Source organism: Aspergillus sydowii (assembly GCF_001890705.1).
Source record: "Aspergillus sydowii CBS 593.65 unplaced genomic scaffold ASPSYscaffold_5, whole genome shotgun sequence".
Lineage (NCBI taxonomy): Eukaryota > Fungi > Ascomycota > Eurotiomycetes > Eurotiales > Aspergillaceae > Aspergillus > Aspergillus sydowii.
The window spans coordinates 1609212-1624054 of NW_024467863.1; the positions used below are offsets into that span (position 1 = coordinate 1609212).

A 14843-nucleotide genomic window follows, 5' to 3' on the forward strand; every position below is an offset into this window, starting at 1 on the left:
GTACCTAGCCAGTTGCTCTTTCCATTACATGATATTTATTCACAACCCTAATACCCTTAACACCGTGGCATGTCGTGTTAGGCCGGAACATGACAGCTGGTGACCTGTCTTCTCTATTACTGTATACCACGAATTCTCGTTTCCTGCCCAAGCCGTCCAAGGTTGTACCAATCCTTATAACCGCACCGTCTTATCTGTCCCCAAAGACTTTGGCATAATAACCCACCCTGCCTACACCCCTTCGATGGCCGTAGAATGCTCAACTGTAACTATATTCTCCAAAGTCCATCTCTCTTGTCACTAAATATTCTGCTAGCATATTCTCTATATAAGTATATCCTTATTATGAAACCTATGTTTCTTTCAATCTGCTCCTCTAGGCGCTGCCAACAGTTGACTCCTCGGCTGGATCACATGGGCTGACTTTCCTGCTTAAGATATGGACTACTATGAACAGAACGCCAACGGTATATACCGTTAGGGTATACACAGCAGGGATATCAATCTGGCAACTGTTGCCGCGGAGGGCGCAGGAGGGAGCATTATTCGACCCCGGCATCGTTGCGCTGAACATTAACCTGACCAAACTCTTCGTGACACACGCCGTTGCGGGCAAGTTCGGGCCCAGATGGGGACCGGACACTCTGTACATGCAGTGTGCACCAGAGCAGGATCTTGAGTCGGGGAATCTTGGTATATTCATGTGCGGGATTCTCCGTTGGGCTTGAGACCGACGGCCAAGGGAGTATTATGGGGTTGTAGTTAGGGCTGCCCTGTAGGATGACTTTGATCGGGCTGGGACCTTGGGGTTTGCTGCTGAGGATGTGGCGGTGAATATGGCTTTGACAGGGAAGAGACAGTTAAACCTGAGACGAAGAAGGTTTGGGATGTCTGATTTTGTTTACATTCTGAGAGGATATCCGGGGGTTGTCCAAGATGAGTCTCTGTAGCTTAGGTAAAGTCATGAGGTAGTAGCTACTTCGCTGTAGCCCAAGGCTCTAACGCTGCAAGTCTGAAGACGGGGCAGGGCCTCCAACACTGATGGTGGTAGTGCCTTCCTTTCGGGGGAAGGTGCACAGTTCTCAAAACTCTTGTATTTTTGTCTTAACTAACTACACCGTCGTCAGACAGATGAGCTGCAGGAACAAGCTTCGCCGTTCCTTCCGGACTTCCGCGCAATCGCAATCACCTTCGTAGCCTTGGAAGGCTTGTTGTTCCTTCCAAGCTTACAGTGAAGACATGCATGGCCGCACGACTGTCTTGACTAGGGACACGAAGAGGACTGCTATTTCCGTCCTACATAACATATCTTTCACTCTCACCTCACTGCATTATTAAGGAGACCGTTAGCACTTTAATTCCTGCCGGAATTTACTAGTGGCATCGACTGGTATTTAGTACGGTGTACCTTGCATAAGACTGCATAATACACAAAAAATCCGTACTCCGTACACAACCCTTGAACCCAAAGTTATCTGATCCGAACTCGAACCAAAGTCTGAAGCAAAGGAAAAAGGGGAAAGGCCTCTCCGTCTCCACCTCCGTGGATCAACTGTGAAATCGGCGGCCGTCACCGATATCGCCTCTTATCGGCAGCGCCACAAGTTACGAAAGAGGTATGGTGGTGTATACGGAGAACAGAATGATAATCTTGAAAGAATATGAACAATACTGTCCTCATCCGCAGTTCAAGCGAGGTCTGGAAAGTATGGTCACCGGCCCGGAGGCAGACGGCTGCGAGCCTTCGAAGCCTCCGTTAAATTAATCCTGCTACGAGATATTTCGTAATACTGGTGTCAAGTGGATCAAACTTGTCTGTAGGGCGCACTATACAGCATGCATGAGTCAATCCAGTATATTCTAGCGAAGGGGGGCACTAAGAATGGAACTTGAAAGAAACGAGCTCGCTTAGTAGTGCGCCAGCCTTGTACCACAGTGGGTGGTGGTGGGGTGTCGGCGTCGAAACGTGGGCTGTAAAAAATAAAAGGTTGAAGCGTACTCCGTACTATTTCGATTTTCGGCGCGGTCGGTACCGGTATCTTATCTGATTGATAAAGAGATTATCTGATACGGGAGAACAACCGGAATACTTACGGTATAATACTAGTCCAATACCGTGTGGTTAGCGCCCGGCGTATTGTTTTACGGATACATATGGATATTGTTAAAAGCCCACTCAAATCCATGACATAAGACCCGCACCGGAAAAAGAAAACAGAAAACAAAAGGAGCTAAGAACGACTCATGCGGCCATGCCGCGCAGTGCGCCGAGGCCCGTTCCCACACCACACTTCATTATGCTCGAGTCAGGTCCTGGTTCCTGACTGAAGCTTTGAGGCCTGAGGGCCCCGAAACCGGATCTGCATTCTTCACTCCCTCAAACCCAGAACTACGGTCATTGGGACTCTTCGACTCAAATTCAGCTGTTTGAGCTCAACAGCGGTTAGTGACAGAGACAAAGCGGGGGGCACCATTTGTCGTGACTCGTGAGTACGCAGTTCGTTCTGTAATCGGCAGAATCCACAGACTAAGAGAAACTGGTGCCTGCTAGTGCTCAGACTCCAGGAACTTCAGAAGCCCGATGCATCCTTCGCTTGTATGCTTGTATCATGTCAATCTAAGCGAAAACACTCTAGACTCCAACGTCGGTCTGGACCGCCGAGAACTCCGGACTACGGGGTCGCTAGTTATCTGATCATCTGATTAGACAGCCACCAATCCAGCTAATTGTCATGTCTCATATGTGTGGATATCATTGGATAGTGGGCTCCTTCAAGAACTTCGTCAACAGTGCGTTAGAGGAAGCCTTAAAGAAAAAGGATTTGTCCCTCCACTCGCAGGCAGTTGGGCGGTCGACCGTTCAGGGGATATTATTAGTTGAGAGTAGATTGTGTCGGTCTTTCTAGGTGTCCGTGTGCTTTCGAGGCTGTTGCCTCAATTTGGTTGGTATAGAGGGGCCGGTACGGATTTATCCAGCTTGCAATTTTAGAGATGGGGTCATGTCTCGGAAGATTATCTGATTTAGATTAGATTGATAGCGGTGTTGCACCATTCCAACTTCCGAGTGGCTTTTGTTAGCGCTCTTGGCGGAAAAACTTAAACAATTTCGTCAGCCTGGAGGCGGCGTGAGGCAGAGAATCTTTCTGCATTCTGGTCCGCAATCGATTGAGACGCCTGAACTACTAGATGAAAGACTTGAGTGTTTTATTATGCACCTTATAAATTCATTACCCTGTCAGGTGTCTTCCGAAGCTCTAACAGTCAAGAACCATGACTCCACGAGAGCGTACTCAAGCGGAGGCAACTTTGTTGGACCCGCTCTTAACGTCCACTGTGGCACTGACTCGACTTGATGCCCCACTGCAGTTAGAACAAAAGTTGGAGCAGTCGAGCGGATTTCATTATGCGACAAGAATATTATTCTAACTCGTAAGTCGGAATGGGCTGCCGAGGTAAACCTCCTAGCACTCTACAGCTTTGCGTTCCATGCTGCGCGGTCTGCGCTCTCCAGCGGGCGCTCGCGCCCGTCCCACCAAAGCGGGCAAAGCTGGAACCATTTCTCGCGGCTGCAGAAGACATGAACGGAACGCTTGTGACCCAAGTCAACATAGCTCTGGATCGTCAACCCCTGCGCGTTCTCGTAGGAGAGGACAGTGCCACCAGTGGCCTTTGGCTCTCCCACCACGCATTGGGTTCGCGGCTCATCCAAGAAACAATAGTGGATGCAGCTTGACCACCAGGCGTTCACGCGCTCGGCTCCGCGGATGCTATGCTCCCCGACTAGAGAATGGCGACCACGATCGTAGTCTCCGGCATCGTAATGTGCTCCGTAGTGATCCTCCTGATTGTGTGAAGAGCAGTCGTTAGAATCTAAATTAGGAAATGTAAGTGTTTAGGTATTGAACATACCTTTGCCCAGTAGATCTCATAATACCCGAAAGCAAAATCATCAAATCGCCCAAACAGGCACAAGGTGTGTTTATCTTCATGTAGGCGTCGCAAGTACTCCCGGTGTTCGTCAAGCGTGCCCGTCTCGTTCCAGCCCTTGGCAACACGGGGGTCGTTTTGCCATCGGTTAAAACGCTCAAGATGCTCGTCGTTTTGCCAGTCAACCACCATAAGCGAAAAGTGCTTATCTAGGTGAGGGATATAGCGACTGTAGACAAGCGAGCCTGGGGTAGGCTTGGTAGGGCGAACGGGATGGCGGGCATAGATACGCTCTTGTGGGAATTTCATCGTAACCTCGTAGTTCTGAGGCATCGGTGGATATTGACTGCCGGACCCCCGGAGAAGACCGTGAGTTCCTTGGTCAACTGCCCAGATTGGTCGAGGTCCCAGGGGCGAACCAGCGCCCTGCCAGAACGAAGACCGAAGCAAGATGAGTGTGTCAACACCAGAGGGTTGGTTCTCATTGCCGAAGGGAACCCGAGGAGATGGATAGTCGACTGCCAGCCCAGTGCGAATGCATTCTTCACGGACAGTCTCCTTGCCGGCACCCTTGAGGTCCAAGCGAAGGACCTCCCGATCGGGGTGCGTTAGAAAGGTAGCATGGATAATGTTCCAGATCTGGGCGAAGGTGGGCACTTCAGAGCCACTCCATTGAAAGGTGATCCCTGGAGCTCTCTGACTGCGTGCCCAGGGACTGTTGTCATTGTCTGGTATTTGTTTTGCCGACTTATCAAAAGAAATGTCTGTGTAGGTCAATGAATCATTGTGCATGCTCTTCGGCAGTGGCTCGCCGGGCACTTGAGAGTCATGGAGTCGGAGTTGCAGCACTCGAGGGTTGGAATCGGAAACCACGTGGATTTTGTAGGTAGTGAGGTACGGATGAGGGAGTTTCACCCATGGATATGATGCGGTAGGCTGTGCTGTGCTCATCGTGAGGGGTATTGAAGGCAACGGGAAGAAATGGGCTTCAGATCCTGAAGGACCGGGACTGGCGCAGGTTATATGGAGGCGCCTTAGCTGTTACCTCGCCTCGTACCTAGACTACACGGGGTGGAAGTGGAGAAGTACCCAGATCAGCAAAGATACCGGTCGGAAATCACTCCGATGCACAAGGGCTGGAAGATCAGGCGACGTGGGACCGCCCATAAGGCTGCTTAAAGACGGCGAGCTGCTCCTCTTCAAAAAGGCCTCAAGACTCAACAAAACCGCCGAATATGCAACACCCACCGGTACAAGGATGTCTGGTCTCGTTTCCGACACCCGAGATTCTACTTCTCACACTTAACAGACCTGAGAAGCGGAATTCCGTTCCGCTTGCTATGAGCGCGGACATCATACAGCTTTGGAAATGGTTTGACGCAGAGCCTACGCTGCGAGTCGCGATCATTACTGGTACAGGTGAATCCTTTTGCTCTGGAGCTGATCTCAAAGGTATGTCTACCTCAGATTTCAAATCCTATTGGGGACCATCCGTCTAAGCTAATATGCCATCTACCAGAATGGAACGAACTCAACAAACGCGGCACCGTAAACAAGATGACAGCCCCCGGACTGGCCGGTCTTCCTCGAGGACGAAGCGTGAAGCCAATTATCGCTGCTGTGAACGGATACTGTCTGGGAGGCGGATTCGAAATGGTCGTCAACTGCGACGTCGTCATCGCGAGTGATCAGGCGAGCTTCGGACTCCCCGAGGTACAACGAGGAATCGCGGCTGTTGCTGGTGCTCTGCCTCGGTTAGTACGGTTGTTAGGAAAGCAGCGAGCAGCCGAGATAGCCTTAAGTGGCGTGCCCTTCCCTGCTTCCCAGCTGGAGCGCTGGGGGTTGGTAAATCGGGTGGTGGAGCACGACCAGCTCTTGGCAAGTGCGGTCCAAACTGCTAAAACCATTTCAGAAAACAGCCCTGATAGTCTGCGCGTTACGCTAGAGGGACTCCATTATGCGTGGGAGATGGCTAGTGTGGAAGAAGCCAGTTCCACTTTGGTTGATTCTTGGTACCCGAAGCTCATGGCTGGCGAGAACTTCCACGAGGGAGTGAGAGCATTCGTGGAAAAGCGAAGACCAATTTGGAGACCAAGTAACTTGTAACACCTCACGCCTCATATGATGAATCCCCCGAGGCGTGCGAGAATGCAGGGAAATCATCGAGCTGGACTGGTTTATTCCTTCGCCCGATAATTACGGATAGATACCCAAGACCAACAAACAAGAAACCATTATTACGAATTTGTTACCGCACTAGGTACGACGTTGCGTATTTCGGATATGTGTAATTTACTACCAATCTATACTGACAATACGCGATGTATCCAAAGAAATCAGTGAGCCACCAGTGACCAGCTCAATACTGCTCCAGTTCTCGGTATTAGTGCGGGTGCTTGTCATGTCCATGGTCCACATCCCACCTGCACGACCCGATCTCGGTCAGTCCAATCATTTCAATGGCCTGAATCTATCCCCCATGCCGTCACTAGGCGGCTCGTCTATATAACACACACACACCGATTTCGCATGTCCGACTTATGCGAAGCTCCAGTTGATTCACCGGCTTGACCAGAAACGCTAGGCTCCGGTAATATGGGGTCTATACAGGTCGAGGAGTTCCTCGATCAAGATCAACCTAACGGCGACAGCTCCAGGTCTCTCAAAATTGTCGGTCTGACGCCAGACCGGCCCACTGCGACTGGTTTGAGGGAAGAAATCATCCTCCTATCCTGGTACATTGCGCTCTTTCGGACCAGCGAGGGCAGCCAAATCAGCTATGAATGGGCGTACGGTAGTCGCGGTGGCGGTCGCCCAACGGAGCTCGTGAAGAGACGCCTGGCGATAGATGAATTGAAGATAGGCTTGCAGAGCAGCATCAAAGAGGCTGCAAACGCGATTTCTAACCACCTCGCGACAAGCGAGCATGAATCTGCTGGGCCCGCCTCTCTCCTTCTGAGCACCGGCTCTCTATCACAAACGTCCGAGTCTAAAGATGAGGTGAGTTGGGCGCGATAACGGCCGGGTTATTTTACTAACTGGTAAAGGATTCACTTCGTTTGGAAGTATGCTTCGAGAATGCGCGCCTCGAGATTCATCCGATATGGCATAGTGATAACATGCTGCCTTACACCGTCACCCGATATATCGAGACATTCGCCGACGTCGTAAAATTATGCCTTGCGAACCCCCACGCTCTGGTCCAAGATTTCTACCTACGCCCAACTGATTACGACCTAGACAGCATCTGGAGTTGGAACCATACTCTACCTCCGACCTACCAGTTTTGCATGCATGAAATGGTATCAGAGCAGGCTCGCGAATTCCCCGATAAAGAGGCAATCTGTTCCTGGGATGGTAGCTTGACATATGGGCAAATCGACCTGTATTCCTCATTTGTGGCATCCTCACTGAAGGAGCTGGGTGTCAGGCTGCATGACGTCCTCCCGGTGTGTTTTGAGAAGTCGAGATGGACAATCGTCGCAGTGCTTGGAGCGATGAAATCAGGAGCGACTTTCGTGCTCATGGACCCAACACTTCCTCTTGCGCGACTTCAGAATATCGCGCAGCAAGTTGGTGCGAAGATGATGCTCTCATCAAGCCAGCAGCAAGATCTAGCGACATTGATCATGCCGGACAGTAAACCTTTTGTTGTTGGGGAAGACACATTCGCGTCCTCTGCAAGCCTGGAAAATATTCCAGAGTTAAGTCCCGTGCCCTCATCTGCATTGATGTACATGATCTTCACATCCGGCAGCACAGGGACTCCGAAAGGAGTAAAGATATCTCATGAAACATACACGAGCAGTGCCATTCCTCGAGCCCAGGAGGTGGGCTATACAAAGGACTCAAGAGTGCTTGATTTTGCGTCGTATGCCTTCGACGTCAGCATCGATAGTATGCTTCTAACTCTTGGAAACGGTGGATGTCTTTGTATTCCATCAGACGAAGACCGAGTGAACGATATTAACGGCGTAATCCGTAACATGCGCGTCAACTATGCAGGTCTCACCCCGTCTGTGGCACGGATATTAGACACAGATGTCATCGAGTCGCTCGAGGGTCTTGGACTCGGAGGAGAAGCCGTCTCTGCCAGAGACTGCACGGTCTGGGGTAAACTTGCCAGAATTATTATTGGTTATGGTCCCTGCGAGTGCACGATCGGATGCACGGTGAATGGAAACTCTGCAACTGGTAGAGACTATATCTCAATCGGAAAAGGCAATGGAGCTGCCATGTGGATCACCGACCCCAACGATCATGAGTTGCTGGTGCCAGTCGGTGCGGTGGGCGAGTTGCTCGTCGAAGGTCCGATCGTTGGACAAGGCTACCTCAATGATCCCGAAAAAACCGCGGCCGCTTTCATCGAAGATCCGGCCTGGTTAATTGCTGGCCACAAGGGCTACACGGGTCGTCGTGGGCGTCTTTACAAGACAGGAGACCTCGGAAAATATGATCCTGACGGTTCTGGAGGCATTGTCTTTGCAGGACGGAAAGATACCCAAGTCAAACTACGTGGACAGCGTGTCGAGCTTGGTGAAATCGAGAGTCAACTTAGGGACAGGCTACCTTCAGAGCTCAGCATCGTTGCCGAAGTCATTGTGTCCCATGGCCAACCAACTTTGGTAGCATTCGTGTCGGTTCAACTTCCAAAGAAGCAGGATAATGCCGAACTACAGTCGGTAGAACTTTCTGAAGAATTAAACACAGCCATATCCGAAGCCGACAAAGATGTGGCAAAGGTCTTGCCGCGTTATATGATCCCAACCGCATATATACCTGTCAACTACCTGCCTGTCCTGATCTCAGGCAAGACTGACCGCAAGCGCCTCAGGGAATTCGGGGCAAAGGTGGACTTGAGACAGCTGGATCAAGGCGGCGCGAGCAGTAGCAACCATTCTGGCGGGCTGAGTGAACTTGAGCAACGCCTACGACAGGCATGGGCAGAGACATTGAAGCGCGATCCAGAAACCATCCGACCTGATGACAACTTCTTCGCACTAGGTGGTGACTCTGTGTCGGCTATGAAGCTTGTATCTGTCTCTCGCGCGTATGGTCTTGAGCTCACCGTTGGCCATACTTTTGGTAGCCCTGTACTAGCAGATATGGCAGCCGTTGTCACCATCTGCGACTCGCAAACACGAATGGAAACACCTCCGTTTTCATTGATATCCCAGGCCGTTGATAGTGCCACTCTCGAGGCAGCACAAGCATGTGGACTGGAGCCGTCAGCGGTTGAAGATATCTATCCTTGCACACCGACACAGGAATCGCTCTTTACTTTCTCTCTCAAAGCAGTCGTAGCTTATGTCGCCCAGAGAGTTGCTACAATCCCCTCTCATATCGACCTTGACTCCTGGAAAAGGGCCTGGGAAGATGTTGTCGCAGTAAGCCCTATCCTGCGCACTCGTGTGGCTCAAATCTCAGAGCCCGGTCTTCAACAAGTCGTGCTCAAGCAGAACATATCCTGGAAACATTCTACCGACTTAGCCCAATATCTCAAGGACGACAAGGATGAGAAAATGGAACTCGGTCAAAGTCTAGCCCGATATGCCATTGTTGAAAGCCCAGATGAGGGCAAGAGATATATGGTCTGGACGATCCACCACGTAGTCTACGACGGGTGGTCCGAGCCGATTTTGCTTCAGCAAGTCAGCAACGCTTTGCAAAAGCAACCTATTGAGATCCGATCCCAAATGAGGGAATTTGTCAAGTATGTGCGCGATACGGATGAATCTGCAATGGAGGAGTTCTGGAGGCGTGAACTACGAGGTGCTGTCGGACCTCAATTCCCCCGCCTGCCATCTCGAGACTTCCTGCCCACCCCGAACGGAATGGTAGAACGCCATATCAGCCTAAATATTGGTGCTGGATCACCCTTTACGATGGCAACTCTGATTCGGGGCGCTTGGTCACTCGTGGCATCACAATACACCGGGAGTGATGATATTGTGTTCGGTGAGACCCTCATGGGTCGTGATATCGCCTTACCCGGTGTCGAAGGCATTATAGGTCCCTTGATCGCTACTGTGCCAGTCCGTGTACACGTCCACCGAACAAGCTCTGTTGAAGCTTATCTGCGGAGCGTACAGAAAGCTATGACCTCACGCACACCTTACCAACATATGGGTATGCAGAACATCAGAAAAGTCAGCGAAGATGCTCAGCGCGCATGTGAGACGGGCACAGGTTTGGTCATCCAACCAGACCCTGAATACGCTGGTGGTGAACTAGGGTTTGAAATGGGAGATGTCGTGCGCGAAGCACTGCACTTCAACCCGTATCCAGCTATGTTGGGCTGTGGTATCCAAAAGGGCGGCTTCAGGATCTGTGCAAGCTTCGATACCAGCTTGGTTGATGTCGCGCAGATGGAACGGATCCTTGCGCAAGTAGAGACAGCGTGCTCGCAGCTGTTGAGGGACCCTTCAAGAAGAATCGGCGAGATCTCCTGCGTGCCCGAGGAAGAACTGAACCAGATCTGGCAGTGGAATGAGACGCCTCCGCTATCGCTTGACGAGTTGACCGGCAAGCTTCGTGCGGGTCCAGCAATTAAGCAAGGATCGTATTATCCTCGCGTTGTTGTGCCGTGGGTATGCGACCCGCGAAACCCATCTCGGCTGTCACCCATTGGTTGTGTCGGTGAACTTTGGCTCGAAGGTGCTATGCTTGCAACAGAAACTGTTGATTCGCCGGCCTGGCTTGTTTCTGGAAGTCCCGCTTTTGCTGGCCGTGTGGGACGAGTGCAAGCAACTGGTGATATGGTTCAGTTACGAGAGGATGGCGGCCTGATCTTCGTTGGCCGAAAGGAAAATTTTGTAGGAGTTCAGGGACATGCGGTTGATATTGCTGATCTCGAGGCCCACATCCACAAGCAACTTCCACCAAACGTTCGCGCTGGTGCTGCCGTATCCCAAGCTCCTTCAGAAGAACCTGAGCTGGTTGTCGTTGTAGAGAAACAGCCCTCCGAGGAATCCAGTATCACCCTTACATCAGAGAAACATGACATGTCTTTCAGCGTGTCAGATTCACGAAACTTCGAAACCGGCATCAGTACCGTGATTCCAGTGACCCTCGGTCTGGCACTGAAGAAGCTCGACAAATTCATCCGCGATAACCTTCCAGCATACATGGCCCCATCGGCCTATGTTGTCGTTGACAAGCTTCCCACAAAGACAGGCCAAGTCGATCACAGCTTCCTCAACCAACTCGTCTCGAAGATCCCTCGAGTGCTACTCACTCAGATTCGTGAATCCCTCGAAAGCGCATGGAAGAACATCAACGCACAGTCCAATCTAACAGGCAACGAAAGTATTTTACGAGATGCCTGGGCAGCAATCTTGAAAATCAGCATCGAGAAAATCGATGTTGACGATAACTTCTTCCGCCTTGGTGGTGACTCCGTTCTAGCGATGAAACTTGTGTCGGGTCTGCGCGAGCAAGGGCATAATTTGACTGTGGCCGACGTCTTTCAGCACATGCGTCTCGGGGACGCCGCTAAGAGGCTGAAGGTTGACATAAGGCCAAAGGGGAAGAAGAAGCAGACGTACAAGCCGTTCTCGACGCTAGGAGTCTCCCAGGGCGTAGAACGCTTCTTGTCCGACATCGTCCGCCCCAAATTATTGAATCCAGACTGGTCTATTCGCGACGTATGCCCCGTTACAGATTCGCAAGTGCTCGACATCAAAGGAACCGTCGGCGAACCACGGACTTCTATCCAGTATACACTCTTGCACTTCGACCAGGGTATCAATTCAGAGAGGCTTCTCCGCGCCAGTAACGACCTGGTCAAGACACATGACATCCTACGCACAGTCTTTATCGAGCACGAGTCAGCTTTCCTTCAAGTTGTTTTGGATGCATTGGATGCTCCTGTAACCAAGCAGCAAACGGACAAGGACCTGGAGCAATATGTTACCGAGCTTTGCGCAGCAGATATTGAGTCATCTTTCCAGCTTGGATCACCGTTCCTCAACTTCTTCCACATCGAGGGAGCCGCAGGCCAACACTCCCTGGTCCTTCGCCTATCTCACGCCCAGTATGACGGTATATCCCTACCGCGTCTCCTCCGCGATCTCGAAACTCTCTACACCGGCCAAACCATCGCCGAATTCGAGCCCTTCCCCTCGTACATCTCCCAAATCCGTGACGGGCCTGCACAAGACAAAGCAATCACCTACTGGCGCAACCTGCTCAGCGACTCCTCGCTCTCCGTACTCCCTGGTAAAACAAACCCCCCAAACCCATCAGACAAGGGCGTCTTCCACCACAAAGTCGTCAACACCCCAACCCAGCCCTTCGAAGAATTCACCACAGCCAGCCTCCTCACCGCAGCCTGGGCTGTGCTTCTCTCTCGCCGCCTGCGCACAAGAGACGTCACCTTCGGCAGTGTCACGTCGGGCCGCATCCTCGAACATATCGACAACACCGAGAACGTTATCGGGCCTACTTACCAGTTCACTCCTATCCGCGTCCCCTTCCAGTCCCAGCAATCCTGGACCCCAACCTCTCTCCTCCGTTTTGTGCAGTCCCAGAGCGCCGAGTCAGCTGCGCACGACTTCCTGGGCTTTGAGCGCATTGCCAAGAATTGCACAGAGTGGCTGTCGTCTTCGTCTTCGTCTTCTGCTACTTTCTTCGACTCCATGGTCCACCACCAGGACCACGAAGACTTTGATGCCATGCCGTTCGCTGGTGGGGAATGTAGGGTTGATATTTCCAACCCGCACGGCGACGCCGCGCACCCGGTTAAGGTTGTCTCGTTTGTGCGCAAGGGCGAGTTGCACTTTGGTGTTGTTGGAAGCGAGAGGGATGTGGAGTTTGTGGATGAGGTCTTGGATCAGTTGGCTAGAACTGTGGAGGAGCTGGTTAGAGCCCCCGAAGGTGTCTTGGCTTTGGATGAATGATTCCATTTGTATGACTCTTTTCACGAGGATAGTATATAGATCTTTCTTTCTTTTTTTGTTTTCTCATAGATAGCCAGCCCATAAGATGTTCGAGAGATTGTTTTAGACCTAAGTTCCTTTATCCGCCTTTGTCTTGTCAAATTCAGAGACCTGCATTCGGCTAGAAGCTTGTTCCTATACACTCCATCACCAAGCAGGTTTAACGACACCATACCAACACAATCCAAGCACTGCACCTATCAAAATCGCCACTGCAGGGGGAACCCTAAACCAGGCACTCTCGGCATAAGTAATAGCAGCAACAACGACCCACCAAGGCTCCTTAGCCAGGCTCTGCCCCTCTTGTTCTGACGGAGCTAGATACCCTATTTCCCAAAGCCGGTACACCGCTGTAAAGACCAATCCTACAGCAGCTGCATTCACCCCACGGAGGAAATCAATAACATACTTCTGCCTCCGCAAGACACGCCAGAAGGACTGGATTGCAACAGCAAGCGTGATTCCGGGGAAGAAGATCCCAAGTCCACCAAGAAATGCGCCGAGGATGGTTGGGTAGGGTGTTTTTTGGAGAGCGAGTGCTCCAAGAAAGACAGCAAAGTTGAAATTTGGGCCGGGAAAGGCTTGGATTATAGCGAGGCCGATAAGGAAGTCACGACTTGAAACCCAGCCTGGATCTACAACGTAGGACCGGAGCATGGGGATGACAACAGGGCCGCCACCAAAGATTACTGTGCCAGCTAGGTACATGTTTGCGAAGAGGTCGAGAGCTAATGGGGGTGAAGAGAGCTTGGATCTCGTAACAAGAATGGCGATGAAGGAGGCTGTGGTTCCAGGGTTAGCTTATCCATAGTCACGTTTGGACCTCCAAGTGGGACATACCGAAGAAGAGGACAAGAATTGCAGCCCCAGCACGAGTGCGGATTATGTGGTCCTCAGATGGGTGCCCTTCCCTTTCCACCGCAGCTGGAGTACTGGCTGGGCTCTGCGACGAAGGCCCTGTACCAGATTTCCTCATTCGTAACATCTCTGTCCCCGTCTCCTGTGCTGGGTTCCTCGCAGATGTAGGTTCCGTGCTCCGCAGACTGGGTGTATCGCCCTCCGGCTCAGGCTGCCGGTTTCTATCCTTCCACGCCCTCTTTGCCCTCGCAATCTGCTGATACAACCATCCATCCCATATCGCAGTGGCAAAACCGCCAATGACCATAAGGACCGGGAAGTACCAAAGTGCGCTATAGCAGAGGCCAGCGCATGCGCCGAAAATCACCAAGATCCGGGAGATCTTATCACGGATCGCCTTCTCAGCTAGTTGGACAGCTGCAAGAGCAATTATGCCTACAGTTGAGGCGTTCAGGCCGGAGAGAAGGGCGTAGACGGGTTCCGGGAGAGTCTGGTCAATGCGTTGCACGCCAAGGGACAGGGCGTACATTCCGATTGCGCCAGGGAGACTGGTCGATCGATAACAGTAAGCAAGCCGTCATAGATGGCGAGTTGGTAGTCGGTATGCATACCACCAGAGGAGAAATACAAGCAGGGCCGGGATAAATCCGGCGTGGAGCAACGCTAGACAAAATAACATCTTTGTAGATGCCGGCCCCGGAAGACCCTGGCATAGGGCAAACAGCTCTTGGTACTAGACGCAGCAATTAGTATCTCTTTCTGTAATATCTTTAGCTAATTAAATATGTACCGTCTGCTCATCAACCCACTTCTCCTGCTCAACAAACCGCGTATGGAAGATCTGGAAATGAACCGGTGGTCCGCCGAAAGACGTGAATCCTAGATACCATGTATGGCGAATGGCCTCGCCCAAGCGACCCAGCATGGGATAGTCTCGACGCCCAGGGCCTGCTGCTTCTGCATGACTGCGCCGTTTCCGATTCAGTGCGCGGAGGGACGAGATATTGTCGCGAGCGTGTTGGGACGAGCATTACAGACCGTTTTCCCACGAGAGACAATGGGGTTCCAGTGTGTGAGGGAAGAAAAGAAACAAACAGTGGTGCAAGAACTGTCAACCGA

The 14843-nt window shown here is 51.6% G+C and overlaps 4 protein-coding genes across 4 annotated transcripts; 2 read left to right on the top strand and 2 right to left on the bottom strand.

Moving 5' to 3' along the window:
* Positions 1-3469: 3469 nt before the first annotated feature.
* ASPSYDRAFT_150919 (GNAT family N-acetyltransferase) lies at positions 3470-4878 on the bottom strand (the record flags this gene model as incomplete). The annotated part of the gene is made up of 2 exons (XM_040842055.1): positions 3470-3841; positions 3910-4878. The coding sequence occupies 2 exons, from the start codon at positions 4876-4878 to the stop codon at positions 3470-3472; spliced, it is 1341 nt and encodes a 446-aa protein (XP_040702813.1).
* Positions 4879-5162: 284 nt separating this feature from the next.
* Positions 5163-6033, top strand: sidH (enoyl-CoA hydratase/isomerase family protein; the record flags this gene model as incomplete). The annotated part of the gene is made up of 2 exons (XM_040852209.1): positions 5163-5379; positions 5447-6033. The coding sequence occupies 2 exons, from the start codon at positions 5163-5165 to the stop codon at positions 6031-6033; spliced, it is 804 nt and encodes a 267-aa protein (XP_040702814.1).
* Positions 6034-6522: 489 nt separating this feature from the next.
* Positions 6523-12827, top strand: sidD (nonribosomal peptide synthase SidD; the record flags this gene model as incomplete). The annotated part of the gene is made up of 2 exons (XM_040844888.1): positions 6523-6927; positions 6975-12827. 2 exons carry the CDS (start codon positions 6523-6525, stop codon positions 12825-12827), a joined length of 6258 nt encoding a protein of 2085 aa, XP_040702815.1.
* A 186-nt stretch (positions 12828-13013) lies between these two features.
* Positions 13014-14825, bottom strand: ASPSYDRAFT_202907 (uncharacterized protein; the record flags this gene model as incomplete). Its single annotated transcript, XM_040843824.1, has 4 exons — positions 14515-14825; positions 14336-14457; positions 13707-14272; positions 13014-13648 (listed from the first exon to the last, which is right to left on the bottom strand). The coding sequence occupies exons 1-4, from the start codon at positions 14647-14649 to the stop codon at positions 13014-13016; spliced, it is 1458 nt and encodes a 485-aa protein (XP_040702816.1). The 5' UTR covers positions 14650-14825.
* Between the last annotated feature and the right edge of the window lie 18 nt (positions 14826-14843).